The sequence below is a fragment of the Ammospiza caudacuta genome, chromosome 22, assembly GCF_027887145.1.
Source record: "Ammospiza caudacuta isolate bAmmCau1 chromosome 22, bAmmCau1.pri, whole genome shotgun sequence".
Lineage (NCBI taxonomy): Eukaryota > Metazoa > Chordata > Aves > Passeriformes > Passerellidae > Ammospiza > Ammospiza caudacuta.
In genome coordinates this window covers 2,225,844-2,244,195 of record NC_080614.1, presented here as the reverse complement: position 1 = coordinate 2,244,195, position 18,352 = coordinate 2,225,844, and the positions used below count along the sequence as shown (strand labels likewise).

General features: G+C 50.7%; 1 protein-coding gene across 1 annotated transcript; it reads right to left on the bottom strand.

Annotated features, from left to right (window-relative positions):
- Positions 1-240: 240 nt before the first annotated feature.
- On the bottom strand, positions 241-7,074 carry LOC131567061 (thrombopoietin receptor-like). Its single transcript, XM_058818531.1, has 11 exons — positions 7,021-7,074; positions 3,124-3,280; positions 2,832-2,961; positions 2,402-2,574; positions 2,156-2,301; positions 1,854-2,013; positions 1,600-1,687; positions 1,390-1,481; positions 1,158-1,308; positions 925-1,105; positions 241-741 (listed from the first exon to the last, which is right to left on the bottom strand). The coding sequence occupies exons 1-11, from the start codon at positions 7,072-7,074 to the stop codon at positions 241-243; spliced, it is 1,833 nt and encodes a 610-aa protein (XP_058674514.1).
- Positions 7,075-18,352: the final 11,278 nt, after the last annotated feature.

Genomic DNA, 18,352 nt, shown 5'->3' with positions numbered 1-18,352 from the left:
GATACAAAAGCGCTCACAGGATGTAAAGCTGTCAGCTGACAGTCCCGCCCACACTCGTCCTAGCATACAGCTGTGCCAGCAAGGCTCAGCTGGGCAAACAGCAGCTCGCCAGCCCCAGTGCTCAGAGCTCTGCCCCTCATGCTGGCAAGGAGGTGGGTGGCTGTCAGGAGCACAGCCCACCTCCTCCTGCCTGAGCAGCAGCCGGTAGGGCAGCGTGGCAGGGAGCCCAGAGCCCCATGGCTACGGACAAGCAGCCTGGGCGAGGCTCCCGCACTCAACCTCTGCCGCCGGTGGCCGGCGCTCACCGGCTGTCGTGGACGGCGTCTTGCTGGAGCTGTGGGAGCGATTGCCCGGCTTCACGGGCCACACGCCGACGGGGCTGGGCCCGGGGCCGCTCTCCTTGGCCTTGCGCTGCCATGGCGCAGGCGGCGCGGTCGGGATCAGCGTGTCCAGCTTCAGCAGCCCGTGCAGGTCCGCCTCCAACAGGAACTGCGCCGTGGTCCTGCGGGCGGGCGGAGTTAGCCGTGCCCAGCGGCCGGGCTGAGCCTGCTCCGACAGCCCCGCCGGCCTCCCCACCACCGGACCGTGCAAGCGCTGCGGCCGCTCCTGCCCGCCAACGCACACCCCCACTCTCCCCAGCCGCTCCTCGGGACACTCCGTCAGCCGATACGCCCTCCCTCCCTCCGCTCCTCGGGGGTCCTTGATCAGCCGGCACCTCTTCCAGCCGCTCTTTGGGGCTCCCTCCGATAAGCAACATTCTCCCTTCCCCTGCCCGCCTCACCACAGCCTCCCCGCTCGGGACTGCGCCTGCAGGCCGCCTCTCCGGCCCTGTGGCACGCTCACCTCCGCGGCGCCGCCGCCGCTCGCCCGCCCCGCAGCATTTCAAACGGCGGGCGGACGGGGCCGCGCTGGGCCGCTTCACACCCAACGGCCGCGCACTGCCCGGCGACGGCCGCGCGACGCAACGCGATTGGCTGAGCCGCGGGACGGGGCGGAGCGCTCCGCGCGTGAAGTGAGGGGGCGGGACCGGAGGCGGGACCAGGTCTTGCTAAGGCGGGGCGATCCGCGCCGGGGGCGCGGCGCCGCAGGAGGGACCAGGCGGGGGCTCGGGGGGAACAGGAGTTTATGGCGGGGTGGTGGCGGTCGTGGCTGCCCGCGGCTCCCAGCCGCTCATGAGCAGGTAGGACTGGTTGGCCATGTCGGTGCTGGACAGGCGGCCCCCAGAGTGCTCCGGCGGCGGGCCGGGCAGCACCTCCAGCAGGCAGGGCAGGACGGTCTCCTCTGGCGGCTGCTTTTCGAAGGCATGGCCTGGGGCGACATGGAGTGGACGGGGTAGGGGCTGCCCTTCGAGCTGCCCCTGGGAGCAGCTGAGTCGCCCTGCCCACCCACTGGCCTGGCCGTGCTTGCTGCTTTCCTGGAGGAAGCTGCCCAGAGCACGGTGCAGCTCAGGAACGGGCGGCCGGAGTTTCGGCTTCATGTTGCTGGGTACGCAGGAAGGGGCATCGAATTTACCCTCAGACTTGAGGTGCCCTAATGCCCCATGCAAGGTGCCCAGGCTTGGTGCTGGTCCCCCCCGCCTGCCCCCGGCACAGCCCTTACCTGTAGAGGGAGGGGAAGGTGCAACACAGCCCCAGGAGCGCTGCTGAGAAGAGCAGCGGCACCACCGTAACACTGGGGATGAGCCAGCCTGCATCGGCGGAGGAATGCCGGAACTGTAGCCTTTCCCAGAGCCACCATCTCTGAGCCCCTCGCAGCCCCCTGCCCCGTGCCCCCCTCCCCATTTCCAGCACTGTCTGCCTCTTGCCCTCAGCCGTGAGGCTTCTGCGGCCGCAGCCTCCAGCCCTGCCCCTTACCCGCATCGGCCACGGCATCAACCACAACGGGTTTGGTCCCGGCGCTCCAGCTGCCCGGGTACCACGGCCCGCTGGGCTGGGCCCGCACCTGCGCGGGGTAGCGGGAGCCTGGCCGCAGGTCCAGGACCTCTTTCCTCGCTGCTCGCGGAACCTGCAGGACCTGCGGGGCAGAGCCGAGGCGGAGGCATGGCTGCTGTGGGCTGGCACCAAGGGGCGGGTCCCGCTTGGCCCGACCCCGCGCCTGCCGTGTGTCAGCAGCGGAGGAGGGCAGCGCTGCTCGGGCTTCCCTGGGCAGGCCTTGCCTTCCAGTCATGGCTTTTCTCCATGGCATAGCGGACCTGGTAGTCCAGCTGCTCTGCAGGCAGCTCCAGGGGCGGCAGCCGCTGCACGCTCAGCCGGCCCTGCGACACTGTTGCCTGCACAAGCTGTGGGGCATCTGTGAGCATTGCTGGTGTTGGGGATAGGCATTCGTCGCTCCTGTGAAACGGGACATGGGACACTGTGTCCCCTGTGAGCCAAGCAGGGGCTGCGGTGGCACTGGGACTCACCAGCCTGGTGCAGCCAAAAGGGCTCCTTGAAGTAGCTGAGTGTGGGCAGCATGTGGGTCCTGGTGACATTCACCAGGACAGAGATGGCACTGCCAGCCTTGGGCTGGAAAGTGCAGGCATAGGTGCCCTGTGCCCCCCTGCTTACCTCCTCGCACTGTTGCCATGCATCTTCCCTGTGGGAGGAGTGGGGAGCCAGTCAGTCTCACCAAAGCAAACCCACAGCCAGCATTCCTCCTGCTCTTCCCCAGGAAAGCTACTGCTGCTTGTAGTTGGAGGTGCAATGTGGTGAGGGGGTATGAGATTGGTGGTGGAAGGGCAGGACAGAGCAGGGCATGGGCAAGGAGCCCAGTGTGGGATATTGGGACACAGCAGGACCAGTGGTCTCTGGGATGTGCCTGCATGGGTGCCACCTGCCTGCCATGCCCCTTACCTTGTGCCAGCCCCGCTCGGAGGTGGCCGGTAGAGGAGCTGGTGGGAGCTGTGGGGCTCTGCAGGGTCCCAGCTCCACTCGCAGCGCTCGTGCCGCAGGTAAGGGGTTCTGCAGCACAGCCCGATGTCTCCTGGGCAGGGAGAGCCAGGACAGGGAGGGGGCTGCTTCCCCTTGGCCCCCCAAAACTTGGGAGTTACACCTTGCTACAACAGGACCCCCACCCCAGCAGCCCCAGGCGTGGGTGCCTCCCTGCTGTTGCTGCCAGCACCCTGCAGAGGGGATGGCTGCTCACCGGAGGAGTGGGGGGTCTCTGCAGCCAGAGCCTGTGACCAGGGCCCCCAGACGCCGTCCATGGAGGTACCGTCGGGCTTGCTGCACAGCTGGATGTGGTGCCTCACCCCTGGCTCCAGGCCCCAGAGCACCACCCAAGTGTTGGCCTGGACCAGCCTCTGCAGGAGAGGGGCCAAGCTGAGGAGCAACTGCAGGCTCCAAAGGCCCCTGCCCATCCCTGACACCTCCAAGGACCTGTCCCAGTGCTGCTCATTTCAGAGGGTGCTGCCTTGGGGGAGAGAAAAATCAATCTTCTGCCTTTCAGGGAGCTGAACGAGAAGGGACTCTTCACCATCCAACACCTGGCTGGGTCCCATTCAGAGGTCCTGCTTTGAAGCCTCCGTCAGGTTTGCTTGGCAGTTACCAGTGAGGTGAGAACATTGTTCTGAATTGTCCCCTATACTTCATACACGGTGTGTAGAGTAGGTATGTGCTTGTGCTGGAAAAGAAATGAAATTTAGCAAAATATTTAATTATAGTGAGTTGTGTGTGAACTGGTTTGTTAAAAAGTAGTTTTGTAGCCGTTGAAAAGTGTGTTGAGTTTTGTGTGTGTAACCTAGCAGGTAGTCTTAGGGATTTAATAAATAATTAAACTAGTGCAGGAAAGTAAGAATGCTAACGTGTCTGGAGGCAGCATACAATGCTCTTAGAATAAGATAAGCAGAGGATTAATGATCTTGTTTGTGAACCAAGGAATGTATCACAAGGGGTCTGTGACCAGGCAAGGGGAACGGGGAAACTGTTTCTTGGAGACTTTGTTATGAACCGCATGTATAAGAGGGAAGCGCCCACACGTGAATTTGGGGGCTCGGATTTTGGGACATGAGTCCCCCAGTTCCCCGGGCCCTTAATAAAGCACCCACAAAACTTATCCGAGTTTTGTGTCATCTATCAATCGGGCAACAGTTTTCTGGCGACCGCGGCAGGACTCCAAGGGCTGCTGGGGCGGTTTGCGTCCTGATCCACTCCAAGCCAGCACCGAGCACTTCTCGGGGAGTAATCGGTCGTACCCGACACCCCGTGCCTGTTGGACAATTGCCAAGGTGAGCCCGAAGGTGCTTTATATTGGAAAAAGGTGATAATTGGATTTGGATTTGGTGGTTGGTAAAAAAGCCTAGGCTCCGGCCATAAGACGTCTAAGGACGCAGGACCGGAACTCACCTCCTGTTTGTTTTAGGGAAGGACGGCGAGAAGGTATATTGGTTTAAGGTATATTGGTTTATTGGGATTAATAGTGGAATTAAAGGTTGTCATATGATGTCTTTTAAAACTTTTAAAACCTTAGTGCAAGCCAATGGTAAAATACCTGGAAATACACCATTAGGTTGTATATTGAAACGGTGGAAAAGTGAGGGGTATTATCAAGAATTGGATAAAAGCAAAATGATAGATTATTGTAATCATTGGTGGCCTGAATATGAGATTGGGGAAGTGGGATGGCCGGTGAATGGTACACTGGAATTGGGGATAATGGAATCTTTGATGCAATTTTTAAGGAGAAATGAGAGATGGGATGAAATACCATATTTGGATTTGTTTTTCGTTTTATATCGGAAAGAGGAATGGCAAAAGGAATGCGGTATTATTGTTTTAGAAGTGAATGATGAAAGGGAGTGTGTGGGATGTAAAGAAAGAAAGGAGCGTAATTTGTATCCTTCAGTCAAGGAAGATTTGTCTTATTGTATAGCACCTCCGAGGGTTCCGGTTGCTCCTAATGTGCCCCCTGCTCCCTCTGCGGATATAGCTATAAAAACGGGATCTAGTGAGAGTGATAGTGATGGTGGTGATTTAGAAAAGAATGAGAGTGTTAAAGGAACTCCGTTAGCAGGGCGGACTCACAAGGGAAGGAAGGGGCAGAAGGGGCCACAGTTAATTGCGCCGTTAAGGGAAGCTGTGGGACCACAGGGAGAAAGGATACTTATAAAGGTGCCTTTCTCCCCCGGGGATTTGGTAATATGGAAGCAATCAGCAGGGAGTTATCGGGAGGATCCTGAAAGGGTGGCAAGGGTGGTTAAAATGGTAATAAAGACTCAGAATCCGGAGTGGAATGATTTACAGGTATTATTAGATACTATAATGGATTCCACGGAAAAGGAAATGGTTATTAGAGCCACTAGAGAAAAGGCTCGTGAGGAGATTCGGTTGAGACAACTAAATGAGACAGTTGATGAATTGGTACCAAGTGAGGAACCTAAGTGGGACCCAAACTCTACGGGAGGAATAAGGGCTGTAAAACGATATCAGGAATTGTTGGTGGAAGGAATTAGGACAGGAATACCTAAGACTATGAACTGGTCTAAGTTGTATTCGGTCAAGCAGGACAAGAATGAGTCTCCGTCTGCCTTTTTAGAACGATTAAAAGACATGGCTCGGAAGTTTACTAATTTAGATGTAGAGGATCAATCAGGAAAACTTCAATTGGCCTTGTTGTTTATGGGGGCAATCACAAGAGGATATTAGGAAAAAGTTACTAAAGCTGGAAGGAGAGGATACTAGAAGTTTGGATAAAATGCTGGAGGTAGCGTGGAAGGTATACAACAACAGGGAAAAAGAAACTGCAAAAAGACAACAAGCTAGTATTCTGGCTGTAATGCAACAGACAGGGGCAGGAGGAAGACCCATTAGGGGTCGAGGTCGGGGAGGAACTAATCGTGGACAGAGGGGGGTTGCCAAGAGGTCGGGGAGGATCTGGGTTTGCACCTAACATGGGGAGGTTGGATCCAAACCAGTGTGCGTTTTGCCGACAATTGGGACACTGGAAAAATGAATGCCCGGTTAGAGGAGGTATGGGCATGGGAAACATGGGATTAAGGACAGGTCCAATGGGGAATGCTCCTGTGGGAGGATTCACAGGAGGACCAGCAGAAGTCGCTCAAGCACTAGTTTTGGGAAACTATCAGAATCAAAGCTGACTAGAAAAGGATTTAAGGGTAGTTTTAGAAATAGATGGAAAGGATCAAGAATTTATGGTAGACACCGGAGCTACTTATTCTGTACTCAATAGACAATTGGGACCTTTGAGTGACACAACGGTACAGGTGGTGGGGGCAACAGGGAAGCTAGAGGAACAACCATTTTTACAACCTTTAAATCTTAGGTTTGGGGGGAAGGAATTAGATCACCAATTTTTGTATATGCCAAACTGCCCCACACCCCTTCTTGGCAGAGACCTGTTGTCCCGACTTAATGCGAAAATAATATTTGAAGGGGGAAGGGTGAAATTGGAAATACCTGAGGAACAAATAGCAGGCATTTTTGTAATCAAGGAAGTGGATGCCTCTCCTATTCCAGAAGAAATTGAGCAGGCTGTAGTACCCTGGGTATGGGAGTCAGGGGTCCCCGGAAAATCTAAAGCTGCGCAGCCAGTAAAGGTAGAGCTAAAGGAAGGGGCCCGACCAGTGAGGATAAAGCAATACCCCTTGAAGCTTGAGGCAAGGAGGGGAGTAGCCCCGTTAATTAAACAATTTTTGGCTCAAGGAATATTACAGGAATGTGAATCGGAGTATAATACTCCAATTTTTCCAGTAAAGAAACCTAATGGTAAGTACCGTTTGGTACAGGACTTAAGGGCTATTAATGAAATAGTGAAAGACATACATCCAGTTGTTGCTAGTCCTTATACCTTGTTAACATCTGTATTGGAGGAGTTTAAATGGTTCTCAGTGATTGACCTTAAAGATGCCTTCTTCTGCATCCCACTGGCAGTAGAGAGTAGGAAATATTTTGCCTTTGAGTGGGAGAGTCCTGATTTTGGGAGAAAGAAGCAGCTTATGTGGACGAGACTCCCACAGGGATTTAAATGCTCCCCTACTATTTTTGGAAACCAACTGGCCAAGGAGCTGGAGGAATGGAAGATAACCCAGGTAACAATATCCCCATCCTTGTATGTAGTCCTGCAGTACGTGGACGACATTTTTCTGGCTACTAAGGAAAGGGAAATGTGCGTGGAATTAACAATTAAATTACTCAACATGCTTGGCCAAGCAGGGTATCAGGTTTCTAAGGAAAAAGCTCAATTGGTCAAAAATAGCGTTATTTACCTCGGTTGTGAGATCACACAAGGGCAGAGACATTTGGGAGTAAACCGAATAGAGGCAATATGTGCTATTCCTTTGCCTCGTAACCATCAGGAATTGAGATCTTGTCTAGGAATGGTGGGATGGTGTCGACTGTGGATCATGAATTTCGGTCTCCTAGCCAAGCCACTATATGAGGCCTTGAAGCAGCATCGGTTGGAGTGGACGACACAGCAAAAGAAGGCCTTCCAGGAATTGAAGCAGGCACTAAAGGAGGCCCCAGCCCTAGGACTCCCTGACCTGACCAAGGAATTCCAGTTGTACGTGAATGAGAGGCAAAAACTGGCATTGGGGGTCCTCACCCAGAAGGTGGGATCCTGGAAGAGGCCAGTGGGATACTTCTCTAAACAACTGGATTCGCAGACCCGACCTAAAGGATGAACCATTGGAAGAACCTGAATGGGAACTATACACTGATGGATCCAGTTTTGTCGAGAATGGGACTCGCTATGCCGGGTATGCAGTGGTAACATTGGATCAGGTAATAGAGGCAAGGGCTTTGTTACCTGGAACTTCGGCCCAGAAGGCAGAGGTGATTGGACTCACCAGAGCCCTGTATTTGAGCAAGGACAAAAGGGTTAATATCTGGACAGATTCTAAATATGCCTTTGGTGTGGTTCATGTACATGGGGCATTATGGAAGGAAAGGGGGCTTTTGAATTCACAGGGAACCAACATCAAGCACCGGGAAGAAGTGCTACAGCTACTGGATGCGATACACAGTCCCAAAGCAGTTGCAATAATGCATGTTAGAGGACATCAGACTGCGGAAGGAGACGTTTACAGAGGAAATCGATTTGCTGATGTTACAGCATGCAAGTGACACGGGAAGTATGGACTCAAATGGCATTGGTACCGGTAAGAACAAATCCGGCTACCCCATACCTGAATCAGGAGCCCAAATATTCAATAGAAGATGGAAAACTAATAAACTTGCTAGGGGCACAGAAGAATCAACTTGGGTGGTACGTTACACCAATGGGACAAATAGTGGTACCTACCCGCATAATGAAATTTATTTTGGAATCAGAACATAATAAATGTCATTGGGGGGCAGAGGTATTGGTAAAATTTTTGAAGAATGAGATAATCTCTAATCAGATGTTAACAATGGCAAAAAGAGTTAATGCAATGTGCCCGGTATGTTTGAAAAATAATCCAGTAGTTAGGAGACAAATACAAATGGGAAAGTTGCAAGTCGGGCCACAACCAGGAGATTACTGGCAAGTTGATTTTTCTGAATTGCCTAGGGCACAGGGATACAGATACTTGTTAGTGTACGTATGTACATTCTCAGGGTGGCCGGAAGCTTTTCCATGTAGAACTAATCAGGCTAAGGAGGTGGTAAAAACCTTGTTAAAAGAAATAATACCAAGATTTGGAGTACCTTTAGGATTGTCATCAGATAGGGGTCCGCATTTTATAGCCGGGGTAGTGCAGGAATTAGCACGAATGTTAGATATAACCTGGACTTTGCATACCCCCTGGAGACCTCAGTCTAGTGGGCAGGTGGAAAGGATGAATCAAACCCTGAAAGGACATATCAAAAAGATTTGCCAGGAAGCTAAACTGCACTGGCCTCAAGCTTTGCCTTTGGCCCTATTCAGGATTCAAATTAAACCAAGGGAAAAGGTAGGCGTAAGTCCATATGAGATATCATATGGCAAACCATATCATGCAACTGTATTAAAAGGGGAGGTACATGTGAGTGGGGACCAGGCGATTGCAGAGTATGTTATGTCACTTAATAGAATTCTTTAAGAAATACGTTACAGTGAAATAGACCGCTCACGCTGGAGAATTCTGTCCACGACATCCAGCCTGGGGACCAGGTGTACGTCAAGAAGTGGATCAGGGATCCGCTACGGGAATCATGGAGCGGACCCCACCAGGTGATGATGACGACCTACACGGCGGTGAAGGTCCAGGGGATGGATGCTTGGATCCATTACACCAGGGTAAAGAAGGCACCGTTCCAGTGGGAAACCCAGATAGTGTCTCCAACCCGGATGATCTTCCGCGCAAAGCCACCTTCGTAATTATATTACTGCTAGTGATCATGAGACTATTACCCGTTCAAGGGTCTACTCTAGTACAGGTTGAAGAAACAAAGGTTACAGTCATGGAAGGGCTGGATGTTCAATTAACTTGTGTTATCTTTGACAGCCAGAAAGTTGAGGCCGGTGAAGTTATTGCAATATGGCAACGGGGGGCTGAAAGAAGCCGAGGCAAGATAGGAGTCGGTTGGGATCAGGATAAACAACAAGGAAACACGGTACTGAATCTTACCAAGGTAACCACAAACGATACGGGAGAATATACATGCTTGGTCAAAATACGGGATAGTTTTGATTACAAAAGAGTGAGTATGAGGGTTTTGCCATGGACAGGGGATCGTGCTGAAAACATAAAGGTTAATCCAGTATCAATGGCAGTGGACATGTGAGATGGGCCACCTCTCAGAATAAATTGTTCCTTCCTAGTAAGATCAAGATATCAAAGGAACCTTTGGGTCAAATGGTAGAAGCAAAATAGGGAACTGACCTGGGACAGAATAGAGGACGGGACCAGTTGGTGGGAGAAGGAAGGCAAAGGTTGTGGGTGGTCGAGTGTCACTAATCCTAGAATAGGAAATGCATGGTGGAGGCATGACAGAATGATGTTATCCTTACAGAGACACGGTAGAAGGAGTAGACGAGAGGTTAATGATACAATAGAACGCAATGCCGAGCAGGAAAACTTAGTGGTAGGATTAATCAGAGATTTTGGGATCATGCAGAATGTGACTAAAATAACAGCTTGCCTGCCATTACCACAGGCTGCAGGTGAACCAATTCCCTGGGGAATAATACCAGTAAGCAAAATGCCTGAAACATTCAAGAATGTTTCATGGTCCTGCCAGTCAGTTCCCAAACCAGTAGATGTATGGAGAGATTTGTGTATGACCATTCGGGCTATGACTAGAGAGGAATGTGAAAAGAAATCCAATCATTATGGTTGGATTCAAAATACCAGGAGGTGTTTAATTGCAACCCCAATAGATGAGCCATGCAATACAGTACGAATAAGAACGAAATCCCAACGAAATGAGATGAGTTGTCAGAATGTCACACAGAATTTTGACACCTGGAATAGTTGGAAGACATTATGGGGACCTAGTGTTTTGGAACACTATAATTACCTTGGGGAAGTACAATGGTGCATCCAATGGTCAGGACTAAAGAATCAGTCACATTATAGGGCCCTTCTCACGTCTACATCTTCCCCAGAGTTCAGACCGCAGAAAGAGGATTGGAATTGTACTGAGGTTTTTACATGTGATACACCGGAAGACCGAATTGGATTGGTACCGGTGAAAATGGCATTAAAGTGGGGATGCGAGTGTAGGGGGTATGATCACACGGTTAGCAGAGAATCCATGGATGGACCTATAGATTGCAGATCTACTACTGTGCATAGCCCTGGAAATTTAGTCTGGGTGTTGGGACACGGACAGTGGACCACACATTTACCTCTAGATGGATCAGTAACACAAATCACCCTAGGGGTTCCCACATTGTGTCCATACTGGAAACAGAATAGATTGATCCAAAGGAAAGGACTCAGAAAGAGGGAAGAATCCCTAGAGGAGCAGTGGCATGAACCTGGCTCAGGAGTGCAATTTGGATGGATATTGGAGTCATTATTCCCTCCGGTAGCGACATAACGAAACAGGGAAATGCTCAACAATTTGTTAGGACAGACAGAAAGGTTGGCAGCAGCTACTAAGAAGGGATTTAAAGATCTAAATTTGCAATTGCAAGCTACATCAAGAATGACACTACAAAACAGAATGGCATTGGATTTGCTACTGTTAAAAGAGCATGGAGTTTGTGGTTACCTGAGTAGGAGAATAGATCATTGCTGTGTACACATTCCAAATGTTACACTTGAAGTTGAGAAAGATATTTCTCAACTGGCAGAACTGGAAACAAAAACCAAGGAAATTGAAAAGGAAGCACAGCATAATTGGATAGGAGCAGTATTTGATTCTTTGGGGCTTCACCTGTCTGGCTGGATTATGTCTGCTATACAATATGTACTAATGTTTTTAGTATTTCTAGTGACTATATGGATTGTATATAGATGCCTCTTAGGTGTGATCGAAAAGGAAAAGAGGCGATCTCTCCGGTTGCTGAAGGCGATGACCCGCGGGCGGCAGAATGAGGAACACTCCCCACCTCGTTATGAAGATGTTACTGTTGATTGAGCATCCTTGCAGCAGGACTGAAGGATGCTCAAAAGGGGGGAAATGTTGGAAAAGAAATGAAATTTAGCAAAATATTTAATTAAAGTGAGTTGTGTGTGAACTGGTTTGTTAAAAAGTAGTTTTGTAGCCGTTGAAAAGTGTGTTGAGTTTTGTGTGTGTAACCTAGCAGGTAGTCTTAGGGATTTAATAAATAATTAAACTAGTGCAGGAAAGTAAGAATGCTAACGTGTCTGGAGGCAGCATACAATGCTCTTAGAATAAGATAAGCAGAGGATTAATGATCTTGTTTGTGAACCAAGGAATGTATCACAAGGGGTCTGTGACCAGGCAAGGGGAACGGGGAAACTGTTTCTTGGAGACTTTGTTATGAATCGCATGTATAAGAGGGAAGCACCCACACGTGAATTTGAGGGCTCGGATTTTGGGACGTGAGTCCCTCAGTTCCCCGGGCCCTTAATAAAGCACCCACAAAACTTATCCGAGTTTTGTGTCATCTATAAATCGGGCAACACTTGTTCATCTCCATGTGTGCTCAGGGTCTGCCTTCATTTCTGGTTTTAGACCTGAGATTTCTAATTTCTGTCAGCTATCTGTAGGATCTGTGGGCACATGCAGCTGTATTTACTGCCAGGTCGGGTATCTGACACTCATCTTTGAGTGCAAATGCAGAAGCTGAGACACTGATGATGTTATTTCCCAGAGTCCCAGTCTCTGCCCAAGCTGTAATTCAACACTGCAAATTATTCTGTAGACCTGAGCCTGTGTTTTCTGTTTCCTGGCTGAGTGCTTCAACTGCTGGTGTTGCTTTTTGGAACAGGAGCACCTGACTCTTTTATCTTTATGACTTGTGCCTTGATGATTTGAAAGCAGCCCTTGCTTTAATTTTCTAGTAAAAGGGCCTAAAACGAAAGCTGTGGACATTTTAGAAGTGTTAAGTAGAACACTGAGTGGAATTTTTATTTTAGGCCCACAGTGAGCAGGTCTGAGGCCAGAAATTGGTGCCAGAGTAAGTGCCTTTCTGTGCTTGTGCTCTCCAGCTCTTCCTGTACTTGTATGTTCCCCTGGACACAGTGGGATGTGTTGTCATTTCCTGGGACTTCTCCTGAAGGCAACTGGTTTTTTTTCCAAGGTGATTCTTATGCTTCCTCTCATGGCTTCCCCAGGTGACCAACCTCCGTTCCAAGGTGTCCTGCTCTGCCATTGTCACTCTGGGAGAGCTCTCTGTGACCTTGAAGAAGGACATGGACTCTGAGGTGGATGAGGGTGCTCGGGTCCTTCTCCAGATGGTGTCCATCTCCCCAGAATTTGTTCAGAAAGCAGCCAGTCAGACCCTGGGCATCCTGGTGGAGAATGTGACTCCTGCACGAGCAATGACTGCTCTCATGGACATGGGAGTCAAGTAGGTTCTTCTTCTTTTAGTGATATTCTTCACCTTTGTGTGTGTGGCAGGGAGAAGGGATGAGACAGAGAATGGGAATGGTTGGAGGGAAGGGTCCTGTATCCTGCATCTTCTATGAACTCAGTGACTTGATTCTCCAACCAACCTCACTTCTGTCCTCTCGTCACCTATTTCTGCCCTCCTGCAGCCCATCAGTTCTCAGAATCACAGAAGTGTAGAATATGGGGAGCTGGAAGGGGCCCATCAGGACCATGGAGTCCAGCTCCTGGCCTTGCCCAGAACAGCCCAAGGGTCACACCAAGTGCCTGAGATTGCTGTCCAAATGCTCCTTCAGCCCTGTCAGGCTTGGTGCTGTGACCACTGCCCTGGGGAGCCTGTTCCAGTGCCCAACCACCCTCTGGGTGAAAAACCCTTTTTCCTGATATCCAAACTAAAGCTCCTCTGACTCAGCTTCCTGCTGCTTCCTGCAGTTCTCCCAGTCTGTCAGATTTTCCTAGATGTGGTGACTGATGGGGAAGGGAAAGTGCCTGCAAAGGCCAAGGATAGAGCCTTGTGCTTTTGTGGGCAGAGGGGCAATTGCAATTGCAGCTGTGAGCAGTGTTTGGTATTTCACAGTGCTAACCACAGAGGCCCTGGGAAAACCATGTCTCCTCATGATGCCACTAACTTGGGAAATGAGGAGGGTCCTTGCTGGGGCATGGAGCACATGGGGGACAATCTGCTGGGTGTGGCACAGCCTGCACAGCAGGTGCAGCTCCTGCCAAAGGAGCCTTGTATGACTGTCCTGGCCTTAGAACTCTACTTTCTATGCAAACTGATGTTTCATGTTAGCCTTGAGAAGATGAACCACTTTACAGGCACCTCCACAGGCTGACAGCCATGGCACAGTTGAAGCAAATGCTGCCTTGAATGTTGGTGCTGGGCCTGATAGTTCCCAAGAGACACTCTCTAGAACAGGACAGCCTGGCTAAACTGCCTGCCACCCTTTCCTCAGCTTTGCAATAGGGTAAAACATTCAGATGCATACATTGCCAAGCCCCACAGAAGAAACAGGCTGCATTGCTGGATATTCTGCTACTTCACAGCCCACCACGTGTTTTCCCTGCATTTGTTATTTTCCAGAGGTCTGCAGATTTGGGGATAAATTGGTGGAAAGAGCCTCAGTCCTGCTGTAGCTCTGTGTACTGGGTGCCCTCTGATGGGTCAGCTTCAATTGTCCTTAATTGCTAAATTATTCATATGTCATCTATTACTTTAATCTTTCTCCGAGTAAATACTGTGAAAGAAACTGAGTATCAGACAGTGCAGGGAGACTGAATTCCTCCCTCTTCCGTGCAGGCAGGCCTAGTGTGCAATGCTACCTTTGTGTTTAGCTGAGGACAGAGCCTTGTGCAGGTGTCTGAAGGTGCAGGGAGAGCCCAGGCTCCTTCCCCCAGCAAGGGCAGGGAGCAGCTCTGGCCAAGGCCGGCGCTGCCGCTGCTCCTTGTCCCTGTGCGCAGGGTTTGCTCTCTCCTCCCCAGCAGCCGCCCCGCCCCGGTGCGCGAGTGTGCGGCCCAACTCCTCCTGTCCCTGGTGGAGAGAATTGGAGTCACCCAGCTCGCAGGCACCCCCAGGGCTGAGAGGCTGCCGCACGTGGCAGGGAAGCTTGCTCAGGACTGCCACAAGGACACAAGTAATGATCTTCATTTCACCTCCCAAAACAGGAAAACCGTTTTGTGTCTGGCTGTAAAGGTGAAACCACGCAAGAGTGGAAACTAAAGGGAATATGAAGTTACCTCACGGTGTGAATAAGGGTCATAGAATCATGGAATATGCTGAGTTGGAAGGGCCCATCAGGGTCATCGAGTCCATCTCCTGGCCATGTGCAGTGACCCCAAGAGTCACTCCATGTGCTTGAGAGCATTGTCCAAACTCTCCTTGAGCTCTGTCAGCCTTGGCACTGTGACCACTGCTCTGGGCTGCCTGGGCAAATGGCTGTGCTGGGAAACCTTGGGTTGGCCAGCAAAAAGGAGCATTGCCACCTTTTTGCTGTGGCTTGAAGGATTCTTTACTGAGATCAAAAGAGCTCAGATCTGTCGGGTTTTCAGGCTGTTGCTGTTTAGGTGGCCTGGAAAGGCCCAGGGATGGCCTTGGAGAGCCGACGCTTCAAAGAACGAGGAGAGACTTCTGATCTTGTCTCGGTCTCGGTGTTTATTAATTGTTTATCTAAAAGATTTTCTTTCAGCCCGACAGAGGTCTGCACAGCAAGTCAGCCATGGGCACACTGCCGAAGCCCCCGGGCGGTCACTTATCTTTATACCCTAAGTTACGTGTACAATATTTATCATTTTTCTCCAATACTTTCTACTCTTATTAACCTGTGCACTTCTAGTAATGACCAATCCCAAAGTGCCACCACCACCACAGAAGATGGAGGCCAAGAAGAAGAAGAAGAAGGACAGGACACGCCCCAATTCCTCCATCTTACTTCTTTAGACCCCCCTGTACCAAAATCCTAAACCCTGTGTTTTACACTCTAATTAACTTATCCCTTCACCATACACCCAGTGAATTCCTCCTATCCTCATACAGGTCTCATCTCCTGTGTAGGATCAAAATCCTGCCACCAGACACTTCTGGCAACATTCCAGGATTCCCGAGCCCCCCAAGGGTGGTCTCGGCCTCTCTGCACCTCCATCCTGAGGTGCTGAGATCCCACATCTCCCCCTTCTGTTTGCACCAGGAAGATCTCTTTTACTATCCGATTCATAGCGTGTTTTAAACATGCAAATATGCATGGGATGACAAGTATGAGGAATAGGAGAATTATTAAAACATAGAATCCTACTCTTAAAATTCCTCTCCAAATGGGAGAGATGTCAAAGAACTCTACCATACATTTTGCTTTGGCTGATTAATAGGTAAATTATCCCCATTGCTTATTGCAATGAATGAAAGAATGATGCATATAAGCATCATAAAACTCATGGCTTCACTTCTGTGTGACATCATTGCTTTGCTTTTCATTCAGGACCTTAACAGAGAATCCCCCCAAAGTCCTTAGTTTCTTCTTATTTCTCTTCCGAGTCGTCTTGGCAATCTGAGTCTCGACCCCTGTCTGAGTACTCGTCTCTTTGTTTTTTGGATCTTTGTTTCTGGGATCCGCATTTTCATGTTCTCGCACTCGAAATGGTTTCACGTGTCGTGCCGACACCCACGTCTCGATCTGTGGAGATACAAGCGAAAGCCTTGCCCCCCACTAGGTGGCGCTGTCACCGGCCTCCCCAGCTCGGATGACAGCATGAGCTCTACCGCCCCTGTCCTGTCGATTGCCGTGTTCGTGATCTCATTTGAGACCGTGTCTGCTTGGCTTTTAATTCAGCTGGAAATGGAGCTTGAACACCAGAACGTCTCCCTTGAAGGGAAGGGACTGGGACTCCGAGGGTTATACCAGAGGCATCAAGTCTGAGGAGGGTGTGGAGCCGCTGGGACATAGGATCCCGAGCACGGCCCCTCCTCGCCCGAGGCGTCACTCTCTCCCCCTCGTTCCACCTCCGAATCTCCTCCCCTCGGTCTGTCCCGACTCTGTCTCCTCTCCCTCTGACGTTGTGTCCCTGGCTCCTCCCGCCGGTGTGTACAGCCCGCCCCCCGCCGGCACCCGGGCCCGCCCCGCAATTCGAGCCGACTTTGCTCCCGGGTTACTCTGCCGGCCGGGCCGGCCGCCACCCCCCGGCGCCGCGCTGACAAAAGCCGCGTCTGCACTCATGTCTCCCTTTATCTCTTCACCCGCGCTCCCCGCCAGCTCCGTCGCTGCCGCGCCGTGCCCCCCGCGGGAAACGCCTCTCCCCCCGATCCCTTCTCTTCCCCCTGCACCCCCCCCTCCGATCCTGACTCCCTTGTATTCTGCGGAGTTTTAGGACGCTTTAGGAGCTTCTTAGGGTTTCTGGGTTTTGGGACCGGGGCTTTAATATTATTTCCTGCTCTCTTTTCTCGAGAGCCCTTTCCCCTGGCTTCTTGAGGCCAGAACTAGTTAAAATTTTTTCTTTTTTTTTTCTCCTGGAGCTTTGCTCCCCACCCTCCTTCTGAGGGTGCCGGCAACTTTTCGTTGCTCTCCCAGTCTTTTCGACTGTGCCGAGATGATGCCTTTCTGGCATCAATCTTGCCGACGAGAGCAGCTTTAACGCTGTCTCGTCCTTCTTTGTTGCTAAAAAATATAAGTGCCTATTAATTTCCTGCCAAAACCCCACTTCGAATAGCAGGCATGTTTCGGCCAGTGGGTAATTAAGCCTTGCCCACAACAACAGCTGTTTTAATTCTTTCTTTTGAGATCCTTTCTGTATATGTTTGAGCCACGCCTTGTAAGGCGGACAAAATTTCCCGTTGTTTTTTGGGAGAGTGTGCAATTATGTTCTTATTTTTTGACCTTCTCACCGAATCTGTCGTCAGAGCTGTCCGAAGGCTCCCGTCTCTGTCCAGCAGGTCACAGGAGAAGGAATCCAGAGGCGCCTTCTGGTTCCGATCCGGGCTGCTCTGCGAACTGCCTTCGGCAGAAGCTGAGAGATGGAATTCTCAGTGACTGCTGTTTTTTTGCAGACTCTTCTGGCTGTTTTTTTTTTTTTTTTTTTTTTTTTTTTTTTCTTTTCTTCTTTCTTCTTTTCCTTTATTTTTTTTTCTCAAGCTTCTCTCGTCAGGAACTGCTCTCTCGGCTCTTCAGCTCTTCAGCTCTTCAGGGCTGATCCCCCCCCGAAAGGGTTGGTGGGGGGTGCCCACGCAGCGAACGCCACTTGTAAAGTTTTCTGGCTGTTGCTGTTTAGGTGGCCTGGAAAGGCCCAGGGATGGCCTTGGAGAGCCGACGCTTCAAAGAACGAGGAGAGACTTCTGATCTTGTCTCGGTCTCGGTGTTTATTAATTGTTTATCTAAAAGATTTTCTTTCAGCCCGACAGAGGTCTGCACAGCAAGTCAGCCATGGGCACACTGCCGAAGCCCCCGGGCGGTCACTTATCTTTATACCCTAAGTTACGTGTACAATATTTATCATTTTTCTCCAATACTTTCTACTCTTATTAACCTGTGCACTTCTAGTAATGACCAATCCCAAAGTGCCACCACCACCACAGAAGATGGAGGCCAAGAAGAAGAAGAAGAAGGACAGGACACGCCCCAATTCCTCCATCTTACTTCTTTAGACCCCCCTGTACCAAAATCCTAAACCCTGTGTTTTACACTCTAATTAACTTATCCCTTCACCATACACCCAGTGAATTCCTCCTATCCTCATACAGGTCTCATCTCCTGTGTAGGATCAAAATCCTGCCACCAGACACTTCTGGCAACATTCCAGGATTCCCGAGCCCCCCAAGGGTGGTCTCGGCCTCTCTGCACCTCCATCCTGAGGTGCTGAGATCCCACACAGATCAGCCAGTCCAACACTTTTGTTTGGCCTTAGGTGCACAACACAAAGCCAAAGTGTTTGCTCATGTTCATCAC

Coding starts and splice junctions, on each gene's coding strand:
- LOC131567061 (XM_058818531.1), bottom strand. CDS start 7,074: ATGTCGTCCACGTACTGCAGGACTACATACAAGGATGGGGATATTGTT. Junction 1,106..1,157: donor CTCATGAGCGGCTGGGAGCC/GCGGGCAGCCAC, acceptor GTTCCCCCCGAG/CCCCCGCCTGGTCCCTCCTG. Junction 742..924: donor GGGCAGTGCGCGGCCGTTGG/GTGTGAAGCGGC, acceptor TGCTTATCGGAG/GGAGCCCCAAAGAGCGGCTG.